Below are 22,740 nucleotides of genomic sequence, written 5' to 3'. Positions count from 1 at the left end.
ACACACACACACTGCACACACACACACAATCATCATCATTATCATCACCAACCAGATCATGATGATGATGATGATGTTGATGGTGATGATGATGATTGGGGGAAAGTGGTCAGGGGAACACTGCCATGTATCCTTTTAAACACACACACACACACACACACACACACACACACACACACACACACACACGCACACAGCTGCCTGTGGTCTATAGTCATCACTTTGTGGTTCATGAACATTCCATCACTGTAAACACGTCTCCTGATTTATTTATCACACAGAGCACAGCACAGTAGTGTGTGTGTGTGTGTGTGTGTGTGTGTGTGTGTGTGTGTGTGTGTGTGTGTGTGTGTGTGTGTGTGTGTGTGTGTGTGTTGCATACATGCATACATTAGATGGCATGGTCACACACATTGTCTCTCACCTGGCAGGTGTGTATGTAGTGAGCTGCGAGTGTGCAGCTGTTTCTGTGCTCCCCAGTAGGTGGGGCAGTTTCCCAGGGGCTGAGAGGGAGTTAAAATCAGGGATGATTTGATTTATTTTGGGGAAAGAATTTGGTTTAAGTGACTTTTGTTATCTGTTTTTTTCTTACTGTTATTCTCTCTCTCTCTCTCTCTCTCTCTCTCTCTCCTTACACATACACCACACACAGTTTGACCTGCATTTTCAGTGGAGATTTTACGAGACGCATTTCCTCAAAGAATTCAAAATAATAATGTTTTTTATTTTTTTACTTTAACGAGAGTTGATGTGAGTTTGGTGTTTATAAGTGTTTATCAGTAATGCCCGAGTAATGCCTGGATATACAGTACAGACCAAAAGTTTGGACACACCTTCTCATTCAAAGAGTTTTCTTTATTTTCATGACTATGAAAATTGTAGATTCACACTGAAGGCATCAAAACTATGAATGAACACATGTGGAATTATATATGGAATTATATACATAACAAAAAAGTGTGAAACAACTGAAAAATTTCATATTGTAGGTTCTTCAAAGTAGCCACCTTTTGCTTTGAATACTGCTTTGCACACTCTTGGCATTCTCTTGATGAGCTTCAAGAGGTAGTCACCTGAAATGGTCTTCCAACAGTCTTGAAGGAGTTCCCCGAGAGATGCTTGGCACTTGTTGGCCCTTTTGCCTTCACTCTGCGGTCCAGCTCACCCCTAAACCATCTCGATTGGGTTCAGGTCCGGTGACTGTGGAGGCCAGGTCATCTGGGGCAGCACCCCATCACTCTCCTTCTTGGTCAAATAGCTCTTGATGCCTTCAGTGTGACTCTACAATTTTCATAGTCATGAAAATAAAGAAAACTCTTTAAATGAGAAGGTGTGTCCAAACTTTTGGTCTGTACTGTATATATGAAAGTTTCTCTCTCTATCTCTCTCTCTGTTTCTCAGACTGTGCAGGCTGTAAGGGTGAGATAACCCACGGTCAGTCTCTTCTCGCGCTGGAGAAACAGTGGCACATCAGTTGCTTTAAGTGTCAAACCTGTGGCACAGTCCTGACCGGAGAGTACATCAGCAAGTATGCACTTCTGTTTCATCACCAACCTTGTGATCTGAAACGAGGTCTAAACGTAGAGTAAAACTACAGAAGCAAAGATAAAGAGACGTGTGACTACTGTCATTGCAGTGATACAAAAAAACAGCAGTAATAAAGAAATATAAGAAAAAACACGAAGAATAAACAAAATAGAAATGCGGTGAGATATAAATTGAAACTTGGGTGCAAAACAATAGCAGTTAGTAAACAGGAATTATTAGGATTGGGGAAGTATTGCATAGTTTATAATAATAATAATAATAATAATAATAATAATAATAATAATAATAATAATAATAATAATAATAATACAGTCCTGGGTGTAAATAGCACTGAATAGGTGTTCAGTGCATAGCAGCAAATCAGTGTAGAAGGGAAAATGTGTATCTTCCTTCAAAGTTGACACGTTTCAATTCAATTCTTTTTGGTTTTTTCATTGTTTTTTGTTTTTTTTTCCAATAAATAAACAACAGATGACGGTGAAAATGTCGGCCATGTGTAAAAGAATGAGATTAAAGTGACCTCCTGACCACACAGCTGGTAACATTATTTTTTCGTGTGTGTGTGTGTGTGTGTGTGTGTGTGTGTGTGTGTGTGTGTGTGTTTCAGAAACGGTATTCCGTACTGCGAGGCAGATTACCACAGGCAGTTCGGTATCAGGTGCGAGACGTGCCACGGATACGTCAGCGGAAAAGTGCTGGAGGTGCAGATTTCACTCAGTTCTCTTCACTGGCTTTTGTTTGTTCTTGAGTGCTTGGGAAAAAAAATACATTTTTAATCATTTAGGGGTAAACATGCACTCGTGTGTGTGTGTGTGTGTGTGTGTATGTGTGTGTATGTGTGTGTGTGTGTGTGTGTGTGTGTGTGTGTGTGCGTGGGGACTCATAAAAAAGCTCACAAGTTAAAGATCTTGTGTTTTAATAAAAAAAAGTTCTTATGCAGTTAAGTTTTAATAAATACATTTAATTACATTTGGGGTAAACATTGTGCCCTGTACTGACCTACACACCAATTATACATCAATTACACATCAATTACCAATTGTGCAGGTGTTTAAAGGACTCACAGTGCTTTTGGGGGAAAATGAGCACTGTGTGTGTGTGTGTGTGTGTGTGTGTGTGTGTGTGTGTGTGTGTGTGTGTGTGTGTGTGTGTGTGTGTTGGCATGTGGGCTGCTTATGCAATTTTCTGTATTGTGTATTTTTAGATATTTGGGCGTCTCTACACTTTCTTCTACCATACAAATCCCGACCCACACCTTCCCACCTCCTCACACACACACACACACACACACACACACACACACACACACTCACTCATACACACTTACACTCATATACACACACACTCTCTTCCTTCTCCTTTATTCTGTCAGACTGCTTCGGTATCTCAGTTAAATCTCCACGCTATACTCTGCACATGACTGAAACATCTCAATCTCACCTCTCTCACCTTGTCTCCAAAATGTTCCTCTAACAAACTTGTTTTTAATCCTGTACATCCTCATCAAATCTCAGCATCTTCAACTGAGCTGCGTGTTGGCTACGTGAGCGATCGGTGTGGCATCAGATGCTTCACGTTTTTTTGCAGAATCAATGAGCTGAAGGTGGCCTGTGTGGCGAATGTGTTCCGAGTGCATACAGACAGAGGGCTATAAATAGAGGTTCCCCTTAATGCAGTGCCATGATTACTTAACATGAGGAGCTTATGACAGCCACCAAGCATGTGTGTGTGTGTGTGTGTGTGTGTGTGTGTGTGTGTGTGTGTGTGTGTGTGTATGTGAGAGAGAGAGAGAGAGAGAGAGAGAGAGAGAGAGAGAGAGAGAGAGAGAGAGAGAGCTACATCAGAGATGTTACTCCTAAAATCTTCATGACTCATGATAGATTATATCTCTCCAGATGCCATCTGCCTCACCATCTCTCCATCTCTTCCTTTCTGTTCTCTTTTTGTCTTCATGCCGATAAAAAAAAAAGATTTGAGAAGCATTTTTTTCTGAAAGATCCAGCTGCAGCTCAGCACAACATTTCAAGGGGTGAAAAAAACTCTTTTATACAGTGTAATTACTCTCCGACTGAAAAACTCTATCAGCACTTCACCTCATTCATGCAGGTCCTTCATGTTGTTTTCGTCTTCCTGGTCATCTGGTGTTTTTTGGAGAACTTCCTCTAGAACCCAGATTTGGTTTTACTGTTAATCAGATAACTCACCAAGGACAGGCTGAGGAAAGAAGAGTAGAATATTAAGGCAAAGTAATAAAGTAGATGTAGGTAATAATCCAGGGCAGGATGTGGGCTACAGCAAGTTGTAAATATTAACTTCACAATAAATAAGGAAGCTGTTGGAGTGAACTCCTAGTACTGTTTTCATTCTGTTTCTTATTTGAATGTTTTCTTCTCGTCAAATTCATTTTGTGCCTCAAGCCTTTTAAGAAAATCCCTGTATTCACAATAGAAGTTCCACCACACACAAAACTCCTGCATGGAGATCAGTGAGGTCATTAGGAAACGTGTACAATCGCTGTCTCACTCTGGATGGAACTGGAACTGGAACTGGAACTACACATCTGAACTTCCAGCCAATCACAAGCCACTATTCACACCTGAACCTCCAGCCAATCACAATCCACTATTCACACCTGAACCTCCAGCCAATCACAATCCACTATTCACACCTGAACTTCCAGCCAATCACAATCCACTATTCACACCTGAACTTCCAGCCAATCACAATCCACTATTCACACCTGAACCTCCAGCCAATCACAATCCACTATTCACACCCGAACCTCCAGCCAATCACAATCCACTATTCACACCTGAACTTCCAGCTAATCACAATCCATTATTCACACCTGAACTTCCAGCCAATCACAATCCACTATTCACACCTGAACTTCCAGCCAATCACAATCCACTATTCACACCTGAACTTCCAGCTAATCACAATCCATTATTCACACCTGAACTTCCAGCCAATCACAATCCACTATTCACACCTGAACTTCCAGCCAATCACAATCCACTGTTCACACCTGAACTTCCAGCCAATCACAATCCACTATTCACACCTGAACTTCCAGCCAATCACAAGCCACTATTCACACCTGAACTTCCAGCCAATCACAATCCACTATTCACACCTGAACTTCCAGCCAATCACAATCCACTATTCACACCTGAACTTCCAGCCAATCACAAGCCACTATTCACACCTGAACTTCCAGCCAATCACAATCCACTATTCACACCTGAACTTCCAGACAATCACAATCCACTATTCACACCTGAACCTCCAGCCAATCACAATCCACTATTCACACCTGAACTTCCAGCCAATCACAATCCACTATTCACACCTGAACTTCCAGCCAATCACAAGCCACTATTCACACCTGAACTTCCAGCCAATCACAATCCACTATTCACACCTGAACTTCCAGCTAATCACAATCCATTATTCACACCTGAACTTCCAGCCAATCACAATCCACTATTCACACCTGAACTTCCAGCCAATCACAAGCCACTATTCACACCTGAACTTCCAGCCAATCACAATCCACTATTCACACCTGAACTTCCAGCCAATCACAATCCACTATTCACACCTGAACTTCCAGCCAATCACAAGCCACTATTCACACCTGAACTTCCAGCCAATCACAATCCACTATTCACACCTGAACTTCCAGACAATCACAATCCACTATTCACACCTGAACCTCCAGCCAATCACAATCCACTATTCACACCTGAACTTCCAGCCAATCACAATCCACTATTCACACCTGAACCTGGTGTGTACATGTTTCAATGCGCTTCAGATACTTTATGCTGTAAACTATTGTATTTAGTGTGTTTTAAAACATAAACAATATATACATATAATAATGTTTTAAGAAAATGAAACAGCATAATAATTAAACAGTCTCTTTGAGCTAAAATTCCCTTTTGAACAACTTTTCCCCCCTCTCTCTCTTCATCTCCCTCTCTTCCTATATCCCCCCCCCCCCCTCTCTCTCTCTCTCTTTTCTCAGGCCGGTGGAAAACATTATCACCCGACTTGTGCTCACTGTGCACGCTGTCACATGACGTTTAGTGAAGGAGAAGAGATGTACCTGGCAGGTGTGTAGCCTCCACAGAAGCTTTCTTTTTATCCACCAGGAACTAAAACTCTACTGCAGGTCCTCCGCCTACAAATACTCTACTCTAAAATACTCTTCAATTATAAACAAGTGTTTTGCTGTTAAATAAGAAATAATGTAGATATTTCAGTTTGTTTCTGAGCTCACTAGTGGCCCCAGATATTCTGCACTATTTAACTCTAAAAGTTTTCTGTGCAAGTAAAGTGTCATATATCATATTGTCATTTATACTATATATATATATATACATAAAGTACATATACACATCAAATACAAGTTTGCATCGCATTGCACCATTTTAAACACTGTATTTGCGTCAGAAAAAAAACAATTTCTATATAATTATCAGTAGATGCGATTTACTTTTATTATTTACAAAGTGACCAATTATTTGTAACCAATATTTGATCTGTAGATCGATTTCTCGCCGCTAAACTGTTTCTCAAACACATTTTCGCTGCTGCTGCTACGTGAATATGACACGTCACAACACTACAGAGACCGAGGCGTGTCCTGAGAGTCATGTAGAATACAGATTAACCTGGCAGAGGTAGAGCTGTAACTTCCTCCAGACACAAACAGGAGAAGAATGTCTGGGTTTTTTTTTTTTTTTTTTTTTTTTGTGTATATATGTGTGTGTGTGTGTGTGTGTGTGTGTGTGTGTGTGTGTGTGTGTGTGTGTGTGTGTGTGTGTGTGTGTGTCTGTGTCTGTGTCTGTGTCTGTTAATGCAGTTGTCATGCAGATCCAGTGAGAATGTGTTACACACACTCAGCACATCCGAGTTCCTGATGTTTATCAACACAAACACACACTTATTAAATGTATTTATTAAAACTTAACTGCATAAGAACTTTTTTTTATTAAAACACAAGATCTTTAACTTGTGAGCTTTTTTATGAGTCCCCACGCACACACACACACACACACACACACACACACACATACACACACACACACACACACACACACGAGTGCATTTATCTGATTGGTCTGTACCCCTCGGGTTTCTTTGATGAGCTGCCCATCATGATATTTTGACCCTGAACCACTTCTTTCCTCTGTTCAGAAGATCTAAAGTTCACAACCTTCTACTGGAAATATGGATGAATAAAGCGCTCATGTTGTTTTGTGTTGCAGGTTCAGAGGTGTGGCATCTGATGTGTAAGCAGGTGGCAAGAACAGAGAGAAAGCTCAGGGTGAGAGACAGAACTCATACTGGGTTTAATGGTTATAATGGGAATCATATTGGTTTTATTAGAAAGGTAATGGTGTGTGGGTCTCTGCTGGTCATTTGTTGCCTTTTACTAGTGATACTTATTTCTGAGGAGCATTAAAAGAACAGTAGGCATGTTGGAGTCTACTGGACTCTATTAGGGACCATTAGGACACCATTATGGGTACAAATTTGAATCGGCTTCTACACTGGTTTGAAGATGATTTCATGATGTACACACGTATTTGGTGGGACCAGGACCAGCCAAGGACAAGTCAAGGTTAAGACTTAAAAATTAAAAAAGAATAAAAAAAACCCATTGTGTTTGGTCTCTGCTTAGTCTGATCTTTAGAAGGAACCTTTTTTTTTATTAATAATAAATAAATAATTTAATTAATTAATTACATTTTAAATAGTTAAGTTCTTTCCCCAGTGTGCCATAAAAATAAAATGTGTATGTGCAATACCACTTTTTATTTATTGTATTTTTCTGTGTAATAATACCTTTTATTTATTTATTTTTAAATAAAAATGTGCAATTTCACTTTTTTTTTTTTTTTATTTATCCTTTATAAAAAAAAATTAAAAAAAACAAAAAAAGTGCAATTAAGGGCTTCTGTCACCAAAACAAAAATTCCTTGTCAGTGCAAACATGCTTGTCAATAAATCTCTATGGTCACTGATTCTGATCTTCAAACATTCGTAAAAGAATATAGAATTCTCAAAACTCTCAACAAATACAGAAGTGCTTCTGCTCACCAGCGCCACCTGTCTTCCAGCACAAACACCAGGCCAAACATGAGGTTTTATTGACTCCAAACTGAGGCTCAAAATCCTCTCCAACTTCCCTCCAAATACAAACCGATCTGAACTCATTGACAGGAAGTCTGAATGAATCTGCATTAAACAGAGTGAAATTAAAGCACAGCAAATGTGTCACTGTTTCCGGAACAACATTCATAATGAACAGAATCAGTAGGAAGGAAAAAATGAAACCCCAGACTTCATCATCAGATCTCACGCCTCCTGTCTACTCAGAGGAGCTGAAGAACGGGATGATTGGAGGTGGTACCTCAGTGGTTAAGACATTGGATTTATTGAGTTCAAATCCCAGCACCACCAAGCTGCCATCAATTTTGTGTGTTTGTTTTGTTGTTGTAGCTCAGACGCACCTCAGAGGCCTCCATCTCTCCTCCCGGCTCCAGTATAGGATCTCCCAGCCGGGTCATTTGTGTAAGTCGAACTTCAAACACACACACATTTTTAAATGCATGGATTTGCTGTCAGTATAGAATTTGACAAATTTGAGCAGATCGTACAATTCCACAGCCAAAACATCTGCGCCCAGTTCTAACCGTGGAACTGTATGTGCAGGTCTCGCTGCCAGCTTGGATTTTCCCATGACGAATCCAGCATGACAATTACCTTAAATGTCAATAGCTCGCAAATAGGCCACGCCTCCTAATGGTGTTGTTGAGGCATCTGAAAAGATGCAAAGCTCTTTTCTTTTTCGAGCTTAGTGAAGCTAAAATGTAGCATCTTAGAATCTCAATATCCTCAATGACATTCAAAGACTCGTTTAATTTGTTACATTCATTTTGTTTTTCGGGTGGGAGTGGCATAATTCCATTTATGTTGTTTAAGTAAAAGCTCCCGCATGATCATTTTACCATGCATCATTATGGGTGTCATAAAACGACTTGAAATGTGAAACGATCAGTTTCCAAATTCCAAGTTAGTCCCGAAATGCGTAGGACAGAGAGGGAGTCCAAACTGAGATCAAGGTCTTTTACGATATTTGCACGATCTTCTACAGGAAAAGCTTTCATTACTAGTTTGCTGTTGGATGTGACCTTGTGTAATAACAGGTTATATTCAGCAAGCATCTCTTTGGTTCTTGTCAGAATATTTATTGCCTCTTCTGGAGTTACAGAAGCAAGACAGTCATTTACATACACCATCTTTCAGCATCATGTTCTTCCTCACCTTCCAGAGCTGCTTTCCTTATGCAGTAAATGTCTACAGCAGGAGACTGTTACCAAAAACGTGAACTCTTATTCTGTATCTTTCACACTTTTTTCCATGTTGTTTTTGTCTTCATTCCAGAGGAACCTGAGGTAATCTCGTTCTTGTTGAGAACTCTGCCGAGACTCCTATAGGCTCTCTCCTAAATCACAGGACACCCAAAAGGGTGTTATTTAAGTCTGGGCCACTAAACAGCACGTGTTTTAGTGACACCCCATTATTCAGCACCGATTGAGTCGAACACCAATCTTATCTGATCACGTTTTTGTGGGTGATGTACCCCAAAGTTTGGGAGATACCGAAAAATATTAACTTTTATTCACTTACAAATAGTTTGAAAACAGTGTGAAAAGATAATTAGATACACCATCCAACGAGCCGTGTGCTTTTGCCACTTCCTGCTTACTAACTAAACAAAATGGCTGAAAATCCATTAAATAGCAGTGTTTCAATACTCAACAATAATTTCAGAATAAAAGTCCCAATAAAGTCATTAAAAAAAACAGCATAGTGTGGAATGTGCAGTAAGAAGTCTGCTACAATGCCAGTTTCAATCTCCATCTGGATGTGTGTGTGTGTGTGTGTGTGTGTGTGTGTGTGTGTGTGTGTGTGTGTGTGTGTGTGTGTGTGTGTGTGTGTGTGTTTCACATGTTTCTGTCTCCTGTGTCCCCCCTTTGTGTGTTCTTAAGGCCCAAATGGAGAATGAGGTCCTCAGTTACAGGGCTCTGTCGTCGTTACAGAAGCTTAGTGTTGTACACGGGGAGCCGAGAGCCGACCTCGTTCCTTACGCCGCCTATCACAGATACTTCTCTGATGGCAGGCTAGAACATTCCCACTGCAGGGAGGTACTAAGACGGTAGACTTGGTGCTAATGGACTCCCTGATTGTTCTTAGTAGTGCATCTTGAACAGCTGAGATGATAATGATGATGATGATGATAAAGATGATGGAATTATTCTTGGCTCCTGCTGTTGCTTATGTAAGAGAGATGGATGGTTTCAGCTGCATGGTTTATATCATGCTAATTGGTGACGGCGCATGGATTTAAGGATTTGTCGTCCGTTGGCATGGTCAGTTTATTCCAAACAAAAAAATTATTCTACAGTCTTGGACCTAAAGGTGCTGAACTTGCGCATACTCAAAATTTCCTTATCAAAGCTGTACAAACTGCATCAACAGCCTTCGTATGAATGATCGGTGACATTTCACTCGTTTCCACTCTACCAGTTTTCTCTTTCTCTCCACTCTTAGTCCACATCCCATCTTCTGGCATGGACCTGGAGAGCAGATGGAGTAATGGAGTGTGAAATGAATTTGTGCTTGCTTGCTTGACTTCTGTTAATTTTCTTCCCTTCTTTCCCTCTCCTGCCCTCACCGCAGTCTCTGGGAAGTCTCTCGGTGTACTCTCAGGTACTTAAAAGCTTTTTTGCTCTGAAAAAAAAAAAAATGTCTAAGATGTTTCTGATGTTACAGTTTGCGGGATGCAAAGCTGCTGAAGGTTCCACCGTGGTGTTGGGCTTGGGGTGTTAACAGTTTATAATATCTAGAAAAAAACCATTTACATCTGCAGCATTTAGAATATGCCGCTGTCCAGAGCACCTTGAAGAGACACTTCTTCATGTACATTAGGTGTCAAGAATGAACAGTACCATCAGTACCAACAGTCTCAAAGCCCTGAAAAGACCACCATGAGAAGTTCATTCCACCATAGACTCTCAGGAGAACTGCATTTTCACCTGGGAACCAGGAAAGTGCAGAATGATCCTGGATACATCTTTTCCTTATACTTTTAGAGATAGTGTAGTTAAAATATCATTGTAATGATCTCAGCTCCTCTTTCTCTTAGGACATGCACAAGCGAAGGAGAAAACATGTTTCCTCTAAGGCATTTAAAACCAAATCCTCGTCTTTTCAAACAGAGAAACGAGCTATTTGCCTTTCTACACAAACTATAAATTCATAGTTGTACATGATTGGCTAGTGTCACTGTGATTGACAGGAGAGAAACCCAGCATGCCCCTCCCACCTTGACAGCACACCTAATTTTGTTGGTGCAGCACCAGGATTTCTTTCATGATCTCCAGACGCCACAAACACGAGTTCCACATCTTCAAAACTATTTCTATTAATTCATTCATCCAGTTTTAGGGCAGTTTTACTCCAGAAAGGATTCGTCCTGCCAGTCACTTTTGTTCCAATCGTTTGCTATGTGGTTTCACATCTCATTCCACATCTAGTCCCCATTTGCTCTTATAATAGGCTTCACTTCTTTAGGAAGATGTTCCATAGATTTTGTGGAGATTTGTGGAGATTCATTCATCCATAAGGGTGTTAGTAAAACCAGGTAGTGATGTAGGTGAGAAGGTGAGGAGGCCTGGGGTGCAGTCAGCGTTCACATTCATCCCAAAGGTGTTCAATAAGGTTGAAGCTCTATAGCAGGAGATCTTCCACTTTCTTTCAACCCATGGAAAGCAGATCTTCTTGGAGCTGGCTTTGTGCACAGGGGTTGAAACAGGTTCGGGCCTCCATGTTAAAAGGGAAAGTTTAATGCCACTGGAAGGCTATCCAGAGACGTCCACATATAGCAATTGTGTGTCTCCAAGTTTGCGTTAACAATTTGGTGAAGAAACACATATAGCCGGATGTCCCAATACTTTTGTGCTTATTTTGTGTATATACACAATGTTTGTGATAAAATGATTCCTGCTTCATTTCGGACAGGATTTTTACGACAATTTGGACCTCAGGAATCGACGTTCCTCTAGCCCAGGATACATCGACTCACCAACTTACAGCCGTCAGGGAACATCTCCTGCTGTTCCACGTTCTCCTCAGCTCTACTACCGCTATGGTCAGTTCCCAACCATATTCCTTTCATTCACACACACAAGCTATTTATGGAGTGTATTTTCCTCAAAGCTAACGGCTACTATATTGTTTACTATACTGTTTACAGTTGCTAAAATTGTCTGAAAACATTCGACTGCATCATTCATGGGTATGAAATCTATCAATGAAATCTATACATTTAAATTAAAATGACAATTTTCTTAATCTGTTTGCATCCAAATGTAAGAAAAACACAAAATTAATTGCATTTATACCCCTAATATATCGATAGAAAGCAATAAAACAGCCATATTTTATACATTTATACATTTATACATTTACAATGTGACATTTTATTACTAGAATAATTTTTTTTCTGTCTCTGAACCATTTCCTGAGGTAAAAGTCACTCATTAATATTTTTTATCGTCATTAAATGTTTTTTTTTTTGTTTTTTTTTTGTGTATCCGAGTACAACACTCATAAATCCTTCTCCTGTATTATATTTCAAGACAGAAACAAAGTATAGAAATATCAAATTATTAGAAAAGACTTTATTAATTCCGAAGGAATTTCTTTTGCCAGAGACGGCTTCCGATTACAAATATAAATAAATTTATATAAAATGAAATGTCAATGAAAAATACATGAAATATTCTATCAAAACAAAATGTTTTCAAAGTACAAAAAGGTGCTTTTTTTATATTCTCTCATTAAAGATAAATAATATATTTTACAAAATTAGATTTTGTATTGTTGTAAATGTATAAAATTCATCTGATTCCTTTTTGCATCCAAAATTTGGAGAAAAAAAGATCAGAAATGTGCACTAATGAAATGTTTGGTCGGTTGGATGATATACACAAAAACGTTCAGATCATTCAAATCGTATTTGTTGTTCCGGTCCCGGGTATTAAAACTAAAGCTCAGACCAATACAGGAAGTACAAATTGCTCATGCCCTTGTTTTGCTCATTCAGATTTCAGTTTGGATCACTGAAGGTTTATTAAGTTCAGATACGCACGAAATAACCAGAAGTAAACAGGTAAAAATGAATTGAAATAAAATAATGAATTGTCTGATGTCAGTCTGACCCTCTTCCTACGGGTTAGTGCACATTAGGATCAGATATTCATCACTTAGTGCTAATGCTTATGGTGCATTGCACATGTAGAAGTTATTGATAAACACTCACAGATTTGTAAAAGCACGAAATTTTTTTAAACGAAACAAAATGTTCAGCACAACGATTGCGTTAAGAACAATAGTATGTGTTTCAGTGTTTCAGGGTATGTGTTTGGGTCTTTTCACTCAGTTCACTCTGTTTCTTTAGATATCAAAATAAAATTGTTCCATTTGATGGGACTTCTTATTTCCATTTCGTTCCATCTTCTTCCCAACAAAAATAAATCAAAGTGTCTGAATCCCCAAGTACAGAATGTAAAAGTTAACTGGTAAAAAAAGAGAAAGAAAAGATCAGATGGATGCATTGAAGGATCCAGTGAACTCTAATCACAGTGATATTATCTGTACTGATCGATGAGTTTGGTTGGCTCGCCATCTTCCCTTTAAAAGAGTTATATGGTATACAATCTGTTCACAATCTTCATAATGATTTATGGTTATTCTCAGTTCACAATGACTCTAAATAGATGCACTACTTGTAAACCAATTACTTTCAATTAATGATTTTACAAAGTACAAAATCCGTTTTTCTTACAACTGCTTAACAGGAAGCCCAATTCTTTTTTTTGGTATACACACTCACGTGAACCCAAAATGCAGGTGGAGCATGTTTTCACCAACAGCGTTTTACCATCTGGTACTAGTCAGGTACTAGTTGGTAGGCGGATTAACTATTGCAGACTGGTGTGATTGGAGAGCTGATTAGGGATAATTAGTCATAGAGATTTTGAGATACTTCAGCACAGGAGGGTGATGCCAAACTCACACTGCAGCAACTGTGAAAAAAAAATCTGTCGTCTCTCAAGAACCTTATTTTTTTCTCTAAAGGAATAGATATCTTTTGTATGATGTGACATGGAGAACACACGCTGAAAACTTGTGAGAAATAACATTAAAAACTGGCTTGATATCCATATCCATCACGGGTGGGGTGGGAATGGAAATGTCCATGTGCTGCTTTCTGATTGGTCTCGGGCTGACTGCAGGCGGTGGTAGCGGCAGGAGTTCTCCCTCTTACAGCCATCTCGACGCCATGTCCAATATGTCCACCTTGTTCCAAACACCCAAGCATTTCCATGTCCCAGGTAAGCTGCTGCGTCTTCTTTTTTAGCCATCCTCTCAACCTCAAGTCTTCTTAAAACTCTTTTATCCTCAATTATATAGAATTACTAGATGGCCAAAAGTTTGTGGACCCCTGTCTATAAGATTGGGACATCCTTTTTAAACATCTACTCCCCATTTGCTGTTATAATAAGATCCACTCTTCTGGGAAGATGTTCCATTAGATGTTTGTGGAGATCCATTCAAACAAGGATGTGTGTTAGTAAAGTCAGGTAGTGATGTAGGTGAGAAGGTGAGGAGGCCTGGCCTAGGGATAGAGCTCTATAGCAGGAGATCTTCCACTTCAACCCATGGAAAGCAGATCTTCATAGAGCTGGCTTTGTGCATAGGGGCATTGTCCTGCTGGAACAGGTTTGTGGTCTCCTAGTTGAAGTGAAGAGAATATTACGTGTCTCCTACTTGGTGGTAACAGGGGAAGAACCGCATATGGCTGGAACAGTCGGATGTCCCAATACTTTTGGCCGCATTGTGTATGTGTGAATTCTCTCCTTTTTTATCAAAGTAAACCACAAAACCGGTACCTCAAATCTTTAACACCACAAATATAGAACATCTAGTTTACCATCGTGTGTGTGTGTGTGTGTGTGTGTGTGTGTGTGTGTGTGTGTGTGTGTGTGTGTGTGTGTGTGTGTGTGTGTGTGTGTTTTCATATCTTCAGCACCTTTTTCAAAGACTTCCTGACCCTCTTTTCCTTTTTCAATCTTCAATCTTCTGTCATTACTTTAAATCATTGGAGTTACTCATCATCATTAGTGTCATAAACACATACTTTTACACCGGGGACAGATTTCCCATTATGGCCAGTGGTGGACAAAGTGCACAAACCATGTTAGAGTAGATCCAGTAGGTGAAATGTGACTCCAGTAAAAGTGTCTCTTTAAACTTTCACTCGAGTAAAAGTACAAAAAAGTTGCCTTTAAATGTACTTAATTATCCAAAGTACTGATTTATTATAACTCTAATGTTCCTGTTATTGTTTTTTCACAAGATTCTTCATTTAATCACCTCAGTTTATGTGAAAAGACTCGAATGTGACTCTCAGCACACTGATCTATTAATAGAATGATATTAAAGACTCAAACACTGATTGATGATCATGAACACAAAACCTTCTTTTCATCTACTTCAGTAAAAACGTGTAAATGAGGTCACGTGTGATGTGGTGAGTTCGAGTCTGGAGTTTCTTCATCATTTATTCTTCTCTAAATGTTCTGCTTGATGTTGAACTGATGCTGAACTGTATGTTGGTGATCAGTAGATGCACCGAGCGCCGATCAGAACACGTGTAAAACAGAGCGTGCGCTCGATCCTGATTGGTGACTCGCTGCGTGTTTCACCAGTTACGTTTTTATCCTCATTAATAAAAAGGAACGACTGATTTCACTAAATGTAGTCGAGTAAAAAGTCAAATGTAGTCGAGCAAAATATTTGAAATGTAGTTCAAATAAAAAAATTACACCTCATTATTGACAATAACTTTTCCATAAGTAATTTATAATTAATTTATAAACCCTCAGAATGTAGACGGAATTTCTAGTCAAAATGGCCGCACATTCTCCTGAACTTTGACCCTGGAAGCTGTATGTGCTTTCAGAATACAAGCTACTTATGTTCAGCCTGTGGCATTTTTTTTATTTATTGTATTTTTTTTATTATTATTATCATTTCTATGGCAACAAATAAATCCAACTGTTTTACAGGAGAAGCGATTCGTCCATTAAATCGAAAGACAGATATATCAAATTAAGCGTCTGACGTTCTTTTGTGTCCATTTTGTGTCTTTTGTGTCCATTTCTTTTCCACCACAATCTCCTGCCACATCGTTCCCATAATGACCTTTTCTTCCTTACTGTTCTGTTTCTCTCTGCTTCTCTTCAGCGAGCGTGGAGGCCAACATCTACAGGAAGCCACCCATCTATAAGAGACCTGGTATTTGTGCAGTTTTTAGATAACGAACGTTACCATGTCTCCAGCGCTAGTTTATTAATGTCAGTTTATAACGAATCATAGATCATATAGTTTTATATTTCCACTTACACCATGTGAATAATGTAAATAGTGGATTGTGATTGGCTGGAGGTTCAGGTGTGAATAGTGGATTGTGATTGGCTGGAGGTTCAGGTGTGAATAGTGGATTGTGATTGGCTGGAGGTTTGGGTGTGAATAGTGGATTGTGATTAGCTGGAGGTTCAGGTGTGAATAGTGGATTGTGATTGGCTGGAGGTTCAGGTGTGAATAGTGGATTGTGATTGGCTGGAGGTTCGGGTGTGAATAGTGGATTGTGATTGGCTGGAGATTCGGGTGTGAATAGTGGATTGTGATTGTCTGGAGGTTCAGGTGTGAATAGTGGATTGTGATTGGCTGGAAGTTCAGGTGTGAATAGTGGATTGTGATTGGCTAGAGGTTCAGGTGTGAATAGTGGATTGTGATTGGCTGGAGGTTTGGGTGTGAATAGTGGATTGTGATTGGCTGGAGGTTCGGGTGTGAATAGTGGATTGTGATTGGCTGGAGGTTCAGGTGTGAATAGTGGATTGTGATTGGCTGGAGGTTCAGGTGTGAATAGTGGATTGTGATTGGCTGGAGGTTTGGGTGTGAATAGTGGATTGTGATTGGCTGGAAGTTCAGGTGTGAATAGTGGATTGTGATTGGCTAGAGGTTCAGGTGTGAATAGTGGATTGTGATTGGCTGGAGGTTTGGGTGTGAATAGTGGATTGTGATTGGCTGGAGGTTCGGGTGTGAATAGTGGATTGTGATTGGCTGGAGGTTCAGGTGTGAATAGTGGATTGTGATTGGCTGGAGGTTCAGGTGTGAATAGTGGATTGTGATTGGCTGGAGGTTCAGGTGTGAATAGTGGATTGTGATTGGCTGGAGGTTTGGGTGTGAATAGTGGATTGTGATTGGCTGGAGGTTCGGGTGTGAATAGTGGATTGTGATTGGCTGGAGGTTCAGGTGTGAATAGTGGATTGTGATTGGCTGGAGGTTCAGGTGTGAATAGTGGATTGTGATTGGCTGGAGGTTTGGGTGTGAATAGTGGATTGTGATTGGCTGGAGGTTCAGGTGTGAATAGTGGATTGTGATTGGCTGGAGGTTCGGGTGTGAATAGTGGATTGTGATTGTCTGGAGGTTCGGGTGTGAATAGTGGATTGTGATTGGCTGAAGGTTCGGGTGTGAATAGTGGATTGTGATTGGCTGGAAGTTCAGGTGTGAATAGTGGATTGTGATTGGCTGGAGGTTTGGGTGTGAATAGTGGATTGTGATTGGCTGGAAGTTCAGGTGTGAATAGTGGATTGTGATTGGCTAGAGGTTCAGGTGTGAATAGTGGATTGTGATTGGCTGGAGGTTTGGGTGTGAATAGTGGATTGTGATTGGCTGGAGGTTCGGGTGTGAATAGTGGATTGTGATTGGCTGGAGGTTCAGGTGTGAATAGTGGATTGTGATTGGCTGGAGGTTCAGGTGTGAATAGTGGATTGTGATTGGCTGGAGGTTCAGGTGTGAATAGTGGATTGTGATTGGCTGGAGGTTTGGGTGTGAATAGTGGATTGTGATTGGCTGGAGGTTCGGGTGTGAATAGTGGATTGTGATTGGCTGGAGGTTCAGGTGTGAATAGTGGATTGTGATTGGCTGGAGGTTCAGGTGTGAATAGTGGATTGTGATTGGCTGGAGGTTTGGGTGTGAATAGTGGATTGTGATTGGCTGGAGGTTCAGGTGTGAATAGTGGATTGTGATTGGCTGGAGGTTCGGGTGTGAATAGTGGATTGTGATTGTCTGGAGGTTCGGGTGTGAATAGTGGATTGTGATTGGCTGAAGGTTCGGGTGTGAATAGTGGATTGTGATTGGCTGGAAGTTCAGGTGTGAATAGTGGATTGTGATTGGCTAGAGGTTCAGGTGTGAATAGTGGATTGTGATTGGCTGGAGGTTCGGGTGTGAATAGTGGATTGTGATTGGCTGGAGGTTCGGGTGTGAATAGTGGATTGTGATTGGCTGGAGGTTCGGGTGTGAATAGTGGATTGTGATTGGCTGGAGGTTCGGGTGTGAATAGTGGATTGTAATTGTCTGGAGGTTCGGGTGTGAATAGTGGATTGTGATTGGCTGGAGGTTCGGGTGTAAATAATGGATTGTGATTGGCTGGAGGTTCGGGTGTGAATAGTGGATTGTGATTGGCTGGAGGTTCGGGTGTGAATAGTGGATTGTGATTGGCTGGAGGTTCGGTGTGAATAGTGGATTGTGATTGGCTGGAGGTTCAGGTGTGAATAGTGGATTGTGATTGGCTGGAGGGTCAGGTGTGAATAGTGGATTGTGATTGGCTGGAGGTTTAGGTGTGAATAGTGGATTGTGATTGGCTGGAGGTTCAGGTGTGAATAGTGGATTGTGATTGGCTGGAGGTTCGGGTGTGAATAGTGGATTGTGATTGGCTGGAGGTTCGGGTGTGAATAGTGGATTGTGATTGGCTGGAGGTTCGGGTGTGAATAGTGGATTGTGATTGGCTGGAGGTTCGGGTGTGAATAGTGGATTGTGATTGTCTGGAGGTTCGGGTGTGAATAGTGGATTGTGATTGGCTGGAGGTTCGGGTGTGAAAAGTGGATTGTGATTGGCTGAAGGTTCGGGTGTGAATAGTGGATTGTGATTGTCTGGAGGTTCGGGTGTGAATTGTGGATTGTGATTGGCTGGAGGTTCGGGTGTGAATAGTGGATTGTGATTGTCTGGAGGTTCGGGTGTGAATAGTGGATTGTGATTGGCTGGAGGTTCGGGTGTGAATAGTGGATTGTGATTGGCTGGAGGTTCGGGTGTGAATAGTGGATTGTGATTGGCTGGAAGTTCAGGTGTGAATAGTGGATTGTGATTGGCTGGAGGTTTGGGTGTGAATAGTGGATTGTGATTGGCTGGAGGTTTGGGTGTGAATAGTGGATTGTGATTGGCTGGAGGTTCGGGTGTGAATAGTGGATTGTGATTGGCTGGAGGTTCGGGTGTGAATAGTGGATTGTGATTGGCTGGAGGTTCGGGTGTGAATAGTGGATTGTGATTGGCTGGAGGTTCAGGTGTGAATAGTGGATTGTGATTGGCTGGAGGTTCGGGTGTGAATAGTGGATTGTGATTGGCTGGAGGTTCAGGTGTGAATAGTGGATTGTCATTGGCTGGAGGTTCGGGTGTGAATAGTGGATTGTGATTGGCTGGAGGTTCGGGTGTGAATAGTGGATTGTGATTGGCTGGAAGTTCACTTGTGAATAGTGGATTGTGATTGGCTGGAGGTTCAGGTGTGAATAGTGGATTGTGATTGGCTGGAGGTTCAGGTGTGAATAGTGGATTGTGATTGGCTGGAGGTTCAGGTGTGAATAGTGGATTGTGATTGGCTGGAGGTTCAGGTGTGAATAGTGGATTGTGATTGGCTGGAGGTTCAGGTGTGAATAGTGGATTGTGATTGGCTGGAGGTTCAGGTGTGAATTGTGGATTGTGATTGTCTGGAGGTTCGGGTGTGAATAGTGGATTGTGATTGGCTGGAAGTTCACTTGTGAATAGTGGATTGTGATTGGCTGGAGGTTCAGGTGTGAATAGTGGATTGTGATTGACTGGAGGTTCAGGTGTGAATAGTGGATTGTGATTGGCTGGAAGTTCACTTGTGAATAGTGGATTGTGATTGGCTGGAAGTTCAGGCGTGAGTTCAGAACATTGAACACACAGTTAGTTTGTGTTTGTCAGTTAAATCTAAATTAATGTTCTGTTTATAAACACCTGTAACCATAGTAACATCCAGTGACAGTTCAATCCAGAGTGAGACAGCGATTGTACACGTTTCCTAATGATCTCACTGAGCTCCATGGATGAGTTTTCGTTTTTCTCACTAAGCTTCATGAACGAGGTGATAATCCACAGCTAGGTGTGAAACATTACACCATTTTAATGCTCACCTCATCCTGGATTATCATTAGCTCTGGTCTATAAAATACGTATTGAACGTGTAAATCGTATATATAAATGTATATATTCCGGAGTAAGAACGGGAGCTTTGAGGATGGATTGGACTGCAGTTAATGTCAACAGTCTGCTACACTGACTCAGGAATACAGTTTGCTTCTGATCATCATCACTGCACCCCACAACATTGTATATCTGCTTCAAATGGACATTCGGTGCAACCCAGATGAGGATGAGTTTCCTTTTGAGTCTGGTTCCTCTCAAGGTTTCTTCCTAATGCCATCTCGAGGAGTTTTTCCTTGCCACAGTTGCTCATCAGGGACATACTTACTTACAAAGAACATATTTACTTTTAATCACCACATTATCTGTTTAAAGCTGCTTTGAGACAATGTTCATTGTTAAAAGCGCAATACAAATAAAAATGAATTGAATTGAATTGAACTGAATTGAATAGAATATATCGTAAATTCGTCTATACCCCGTAAATTACGCCTCTTTCCTCTGATCCTGTTTCTTTCCTTTATTTCTTCTCCTGCTGTTCTTTTCCTGGATGAAACATGATTCCTGTGAGTACTGTAATCATCCTTCCTCCATCATTCCCTTCATTAACGCTGTTCTGTCGTTAGAGATTAATGAACATTTGAAGGATAAATTGCATTGATTATCACACACACACTTACTGATGTACAAAAAGAACTGACCAGCATTGTAAAATAAATCATTTTAAAATATATGTGATTAAAAAAACGATCGACTATGATTAAAAGGATATGAAAAGAATTATGTCAGAGAACGTTTGGAACGTTTGAGGTGTAGATTGCAGGTAAACTGTGCAACATCAAGCTGAAGAAGTTTCAGTGAATATAACTAATATACGGTATATACAAACATATAAAGAGCCTGTGAAAAGTCTTTTATGGTGTTTGAGACACACGAATGTTGCTTTGTTTCATGCAACAAACTCAATAAATGACAAAAACGAAAAGAGTTGGACAGTGAATGAGCTGAAGACGGTTCTGTGGAGTCCAAATGGGACAACAGAAGAAAGATGGAGAACAGGAGAGAAGATGTGATCAGACTCCCTCAACCCCACAGTCACACACATGGAGGTGGAAACTTAAGGGTTTGGGGTTGTTTTGGAGTAGGGATGTGAAAGTGAACCAACATGGCTCCCATTCCATACTTCAGTGGAACATCTGAACATTTATAGATTTGTTCGGTCAAAGAAAATCTTTAGACTGTTACATTACCAAGTTTGTTGCATATAAATATATGCAGATTTACTGTCCTCTAAAAATAACCACATACAGCAATTATTGCTTATTTAAGTGGCAACAAAAGTAAGTACACCCTCAGTGAACATGTCAAAACTGTGCCCAAAATGTGAATATTTTGTGTGAGCACCATCATTATCCAGCACTGCATTAATCCTCCTGGGTATGAAACTCACCAGAGCTGCACAGGTTGTTGCTGGGATCCTCTTCCACTCCTCCATAATGACATCACGGAGCTGCTGGATGTTACACACATGATGGAGCTTCTCCACCTTCCGCTTGAGGATTTACAGGTGCTAAATAGGGTTCAGGTCTGGAGACAAACTTGGTTATTCATCACCTTCACCATCCTCAGCAAGGCAGTTGTCATCTTAGCGGTTTGTTTGGAGTTGTTCTTATGTTGGAAAACTGCCATTCTGCCTGGTTTTAAATGGAAGAGCATCATGTTCTGCTTCAGAATGTCACAGTACATGTTGGAATCCATGTTTCCCTTAAACAACCACAGCTCCTCAGTACCAGCAGCATTCATGCAGCCCCAGACCATAATGCTACCACCACCATTCTTGACTGTAAACAAGACACAAAAAAAAGACTCACCAGGGCGTCACCACATATGCTGGACACCATCTAAACCAAACAAGTTTATCTTAGTCTCATCAGACCACAAGGACTTGACTTTCTTTGATCGACCCTTGTGAGGTCTGTTCCAAGTTGAACCCGTTTTGGAGAACCTCTGTATGACCCTGAACACTGTACTGTAACTCAGTTTCAGGATAATACTAATCTTCTTACAGCCTCGGCATGGACCATGAGGTCCATGTAGAATATCCAGTGGTCAATATGAGAGAATTGGACTTAAAGCTCCAAATTCTAACTGCTCTAATACAAAATACACAAATTTGTATGGTCCTGACAAAAATGAGAAATAGAACATGTGTACAGCTGTTATTACTTAGGGTGCACTTACTTTTGTGAGATACTGTGTGTATATATATATATATCTGTTCAGCTTCATGTTTTCTGTTCCTTCAGTCAGATGCCTTAGGAGGTAATTATAGGACATTCTAGTGACTTCCAAAACGCATCAGAGATCCTGAAGTTTCTCAATCCTGTGTATTTAAACACCACCCTCATCTTTTGAGTCTACACTCTCATTTAATCCTGAACTTTAATCCTGAACTTCTTCTCGAACACCTTGTGATTACCCATCAATCTTTTCTTTCTTGACAACATTTAGATGACGGTGAATACGAAGCTGCGAAGAATAAAACCAACGAAGATATTCTGTCTTCCCCGATTCCATCTCCGGATCACTACCAGCACTTCTACCAGAACAGCGGCTCACCCAAAGGTACCTTCATCAGATCTTCTGCATCTTCTGTTGTATTAGCATGAAATAATTATACTGCTTTTGTCAAAACCTGATTACAGACTTAAACAAACCAACAAATAACTATAGAAATAAATACATACACTGTTTGGCCAAAAG

The 22,740-nt window shown here is 40.5% G+C and overlaps 2 protein-coding genes across 15 annotated transcripts in view; one reads left to right on the top strand and one right to left on the bottom strand.

Annotated features, from left to right (window-relative positions):
* The window catches only part of cct6a (chaperonin containing TCP1, subunit 6A (zeta 1)), a 48,069-nt gene that overhangs the window by 10,954 nt on the left and 14,375 nt on the right, over positions 1 to 22,740 (bottom strand). The gene's annotated exons all lie outside the window — the stretch shown is intronic.
* LOC310738888 (actin-binding LIM protein 3-like) overlaps positions 1 to 22,740 on the top strand; it is a 59,695-nt gene that overhangs the window by 30,003 nt on the left and 6,952 nt on the right. For 4 of the 14 annotated variants that reach the window (XM_083564358.1, XM_083564359.1, XM_083564357.1 and 1 more), the window contains 10 exons: positions 1,402 to 1,528; positions 2,156 to 2,249; positions 5,582 to 5,669; positions 6,828 to 6,886; positions 8,065 to 8,136; positions 10,309 to 10,338; positions 11,650 to 11,779; positions 13,929 to 14,027; positions 15,943 to 15,993; positions 22,507 to 22,602. In XM_083564358.1, the coding sequence (XP_083420484.1) occupies positions 1,402 to 1,528; positions 2,156 to 2,249; positions 5,582 to 5,669; positions 6,828 to 6,886; positions 8,065 to 8,136; positions 10,309 to 10,338; positions 11,650 to 11,779; positions 13,929 to 14,027; positions 15,943 to 15,993; positions 22,507 to 22,602 (846 nt within the window). Of the gene's footprint in view, positions 1 to 1,401; positions 1,529 to 2,155; positions 2,250 to 5,581; positions 5,670 to 6,827; positions 6,887 to 8,064; positions 8,137 to 10,308; positions 10,339 to 11,649; positions 11,780 to 13,928; positions 14,028 to 15,942; positions 15,994 to 22,488; positions 22,603 to 22,740 lie in introns of all 14 variants that reach the window. The other 10 variants (XM_083564362.1, XM_083564363.1, XM_083564361.1 and 7 more) reach the window with 4 other exon arrangements.

This window comes from Silurus aristotelis (assembly GCF_946808225.1).
Source record: "Silurus aristotelis genome assembly, chromosome: 16".
Classification (NCBI taxonomy): domain Eukaryota; kingdom Metazoa; phylum Chordata; class Actinopteri; order Siluriformes; family Siluridae; genus Silurus; species Silurus aristotelis.
This window is presented reverse-complemented; position numbering and strand designations above follow the sequence as displayed.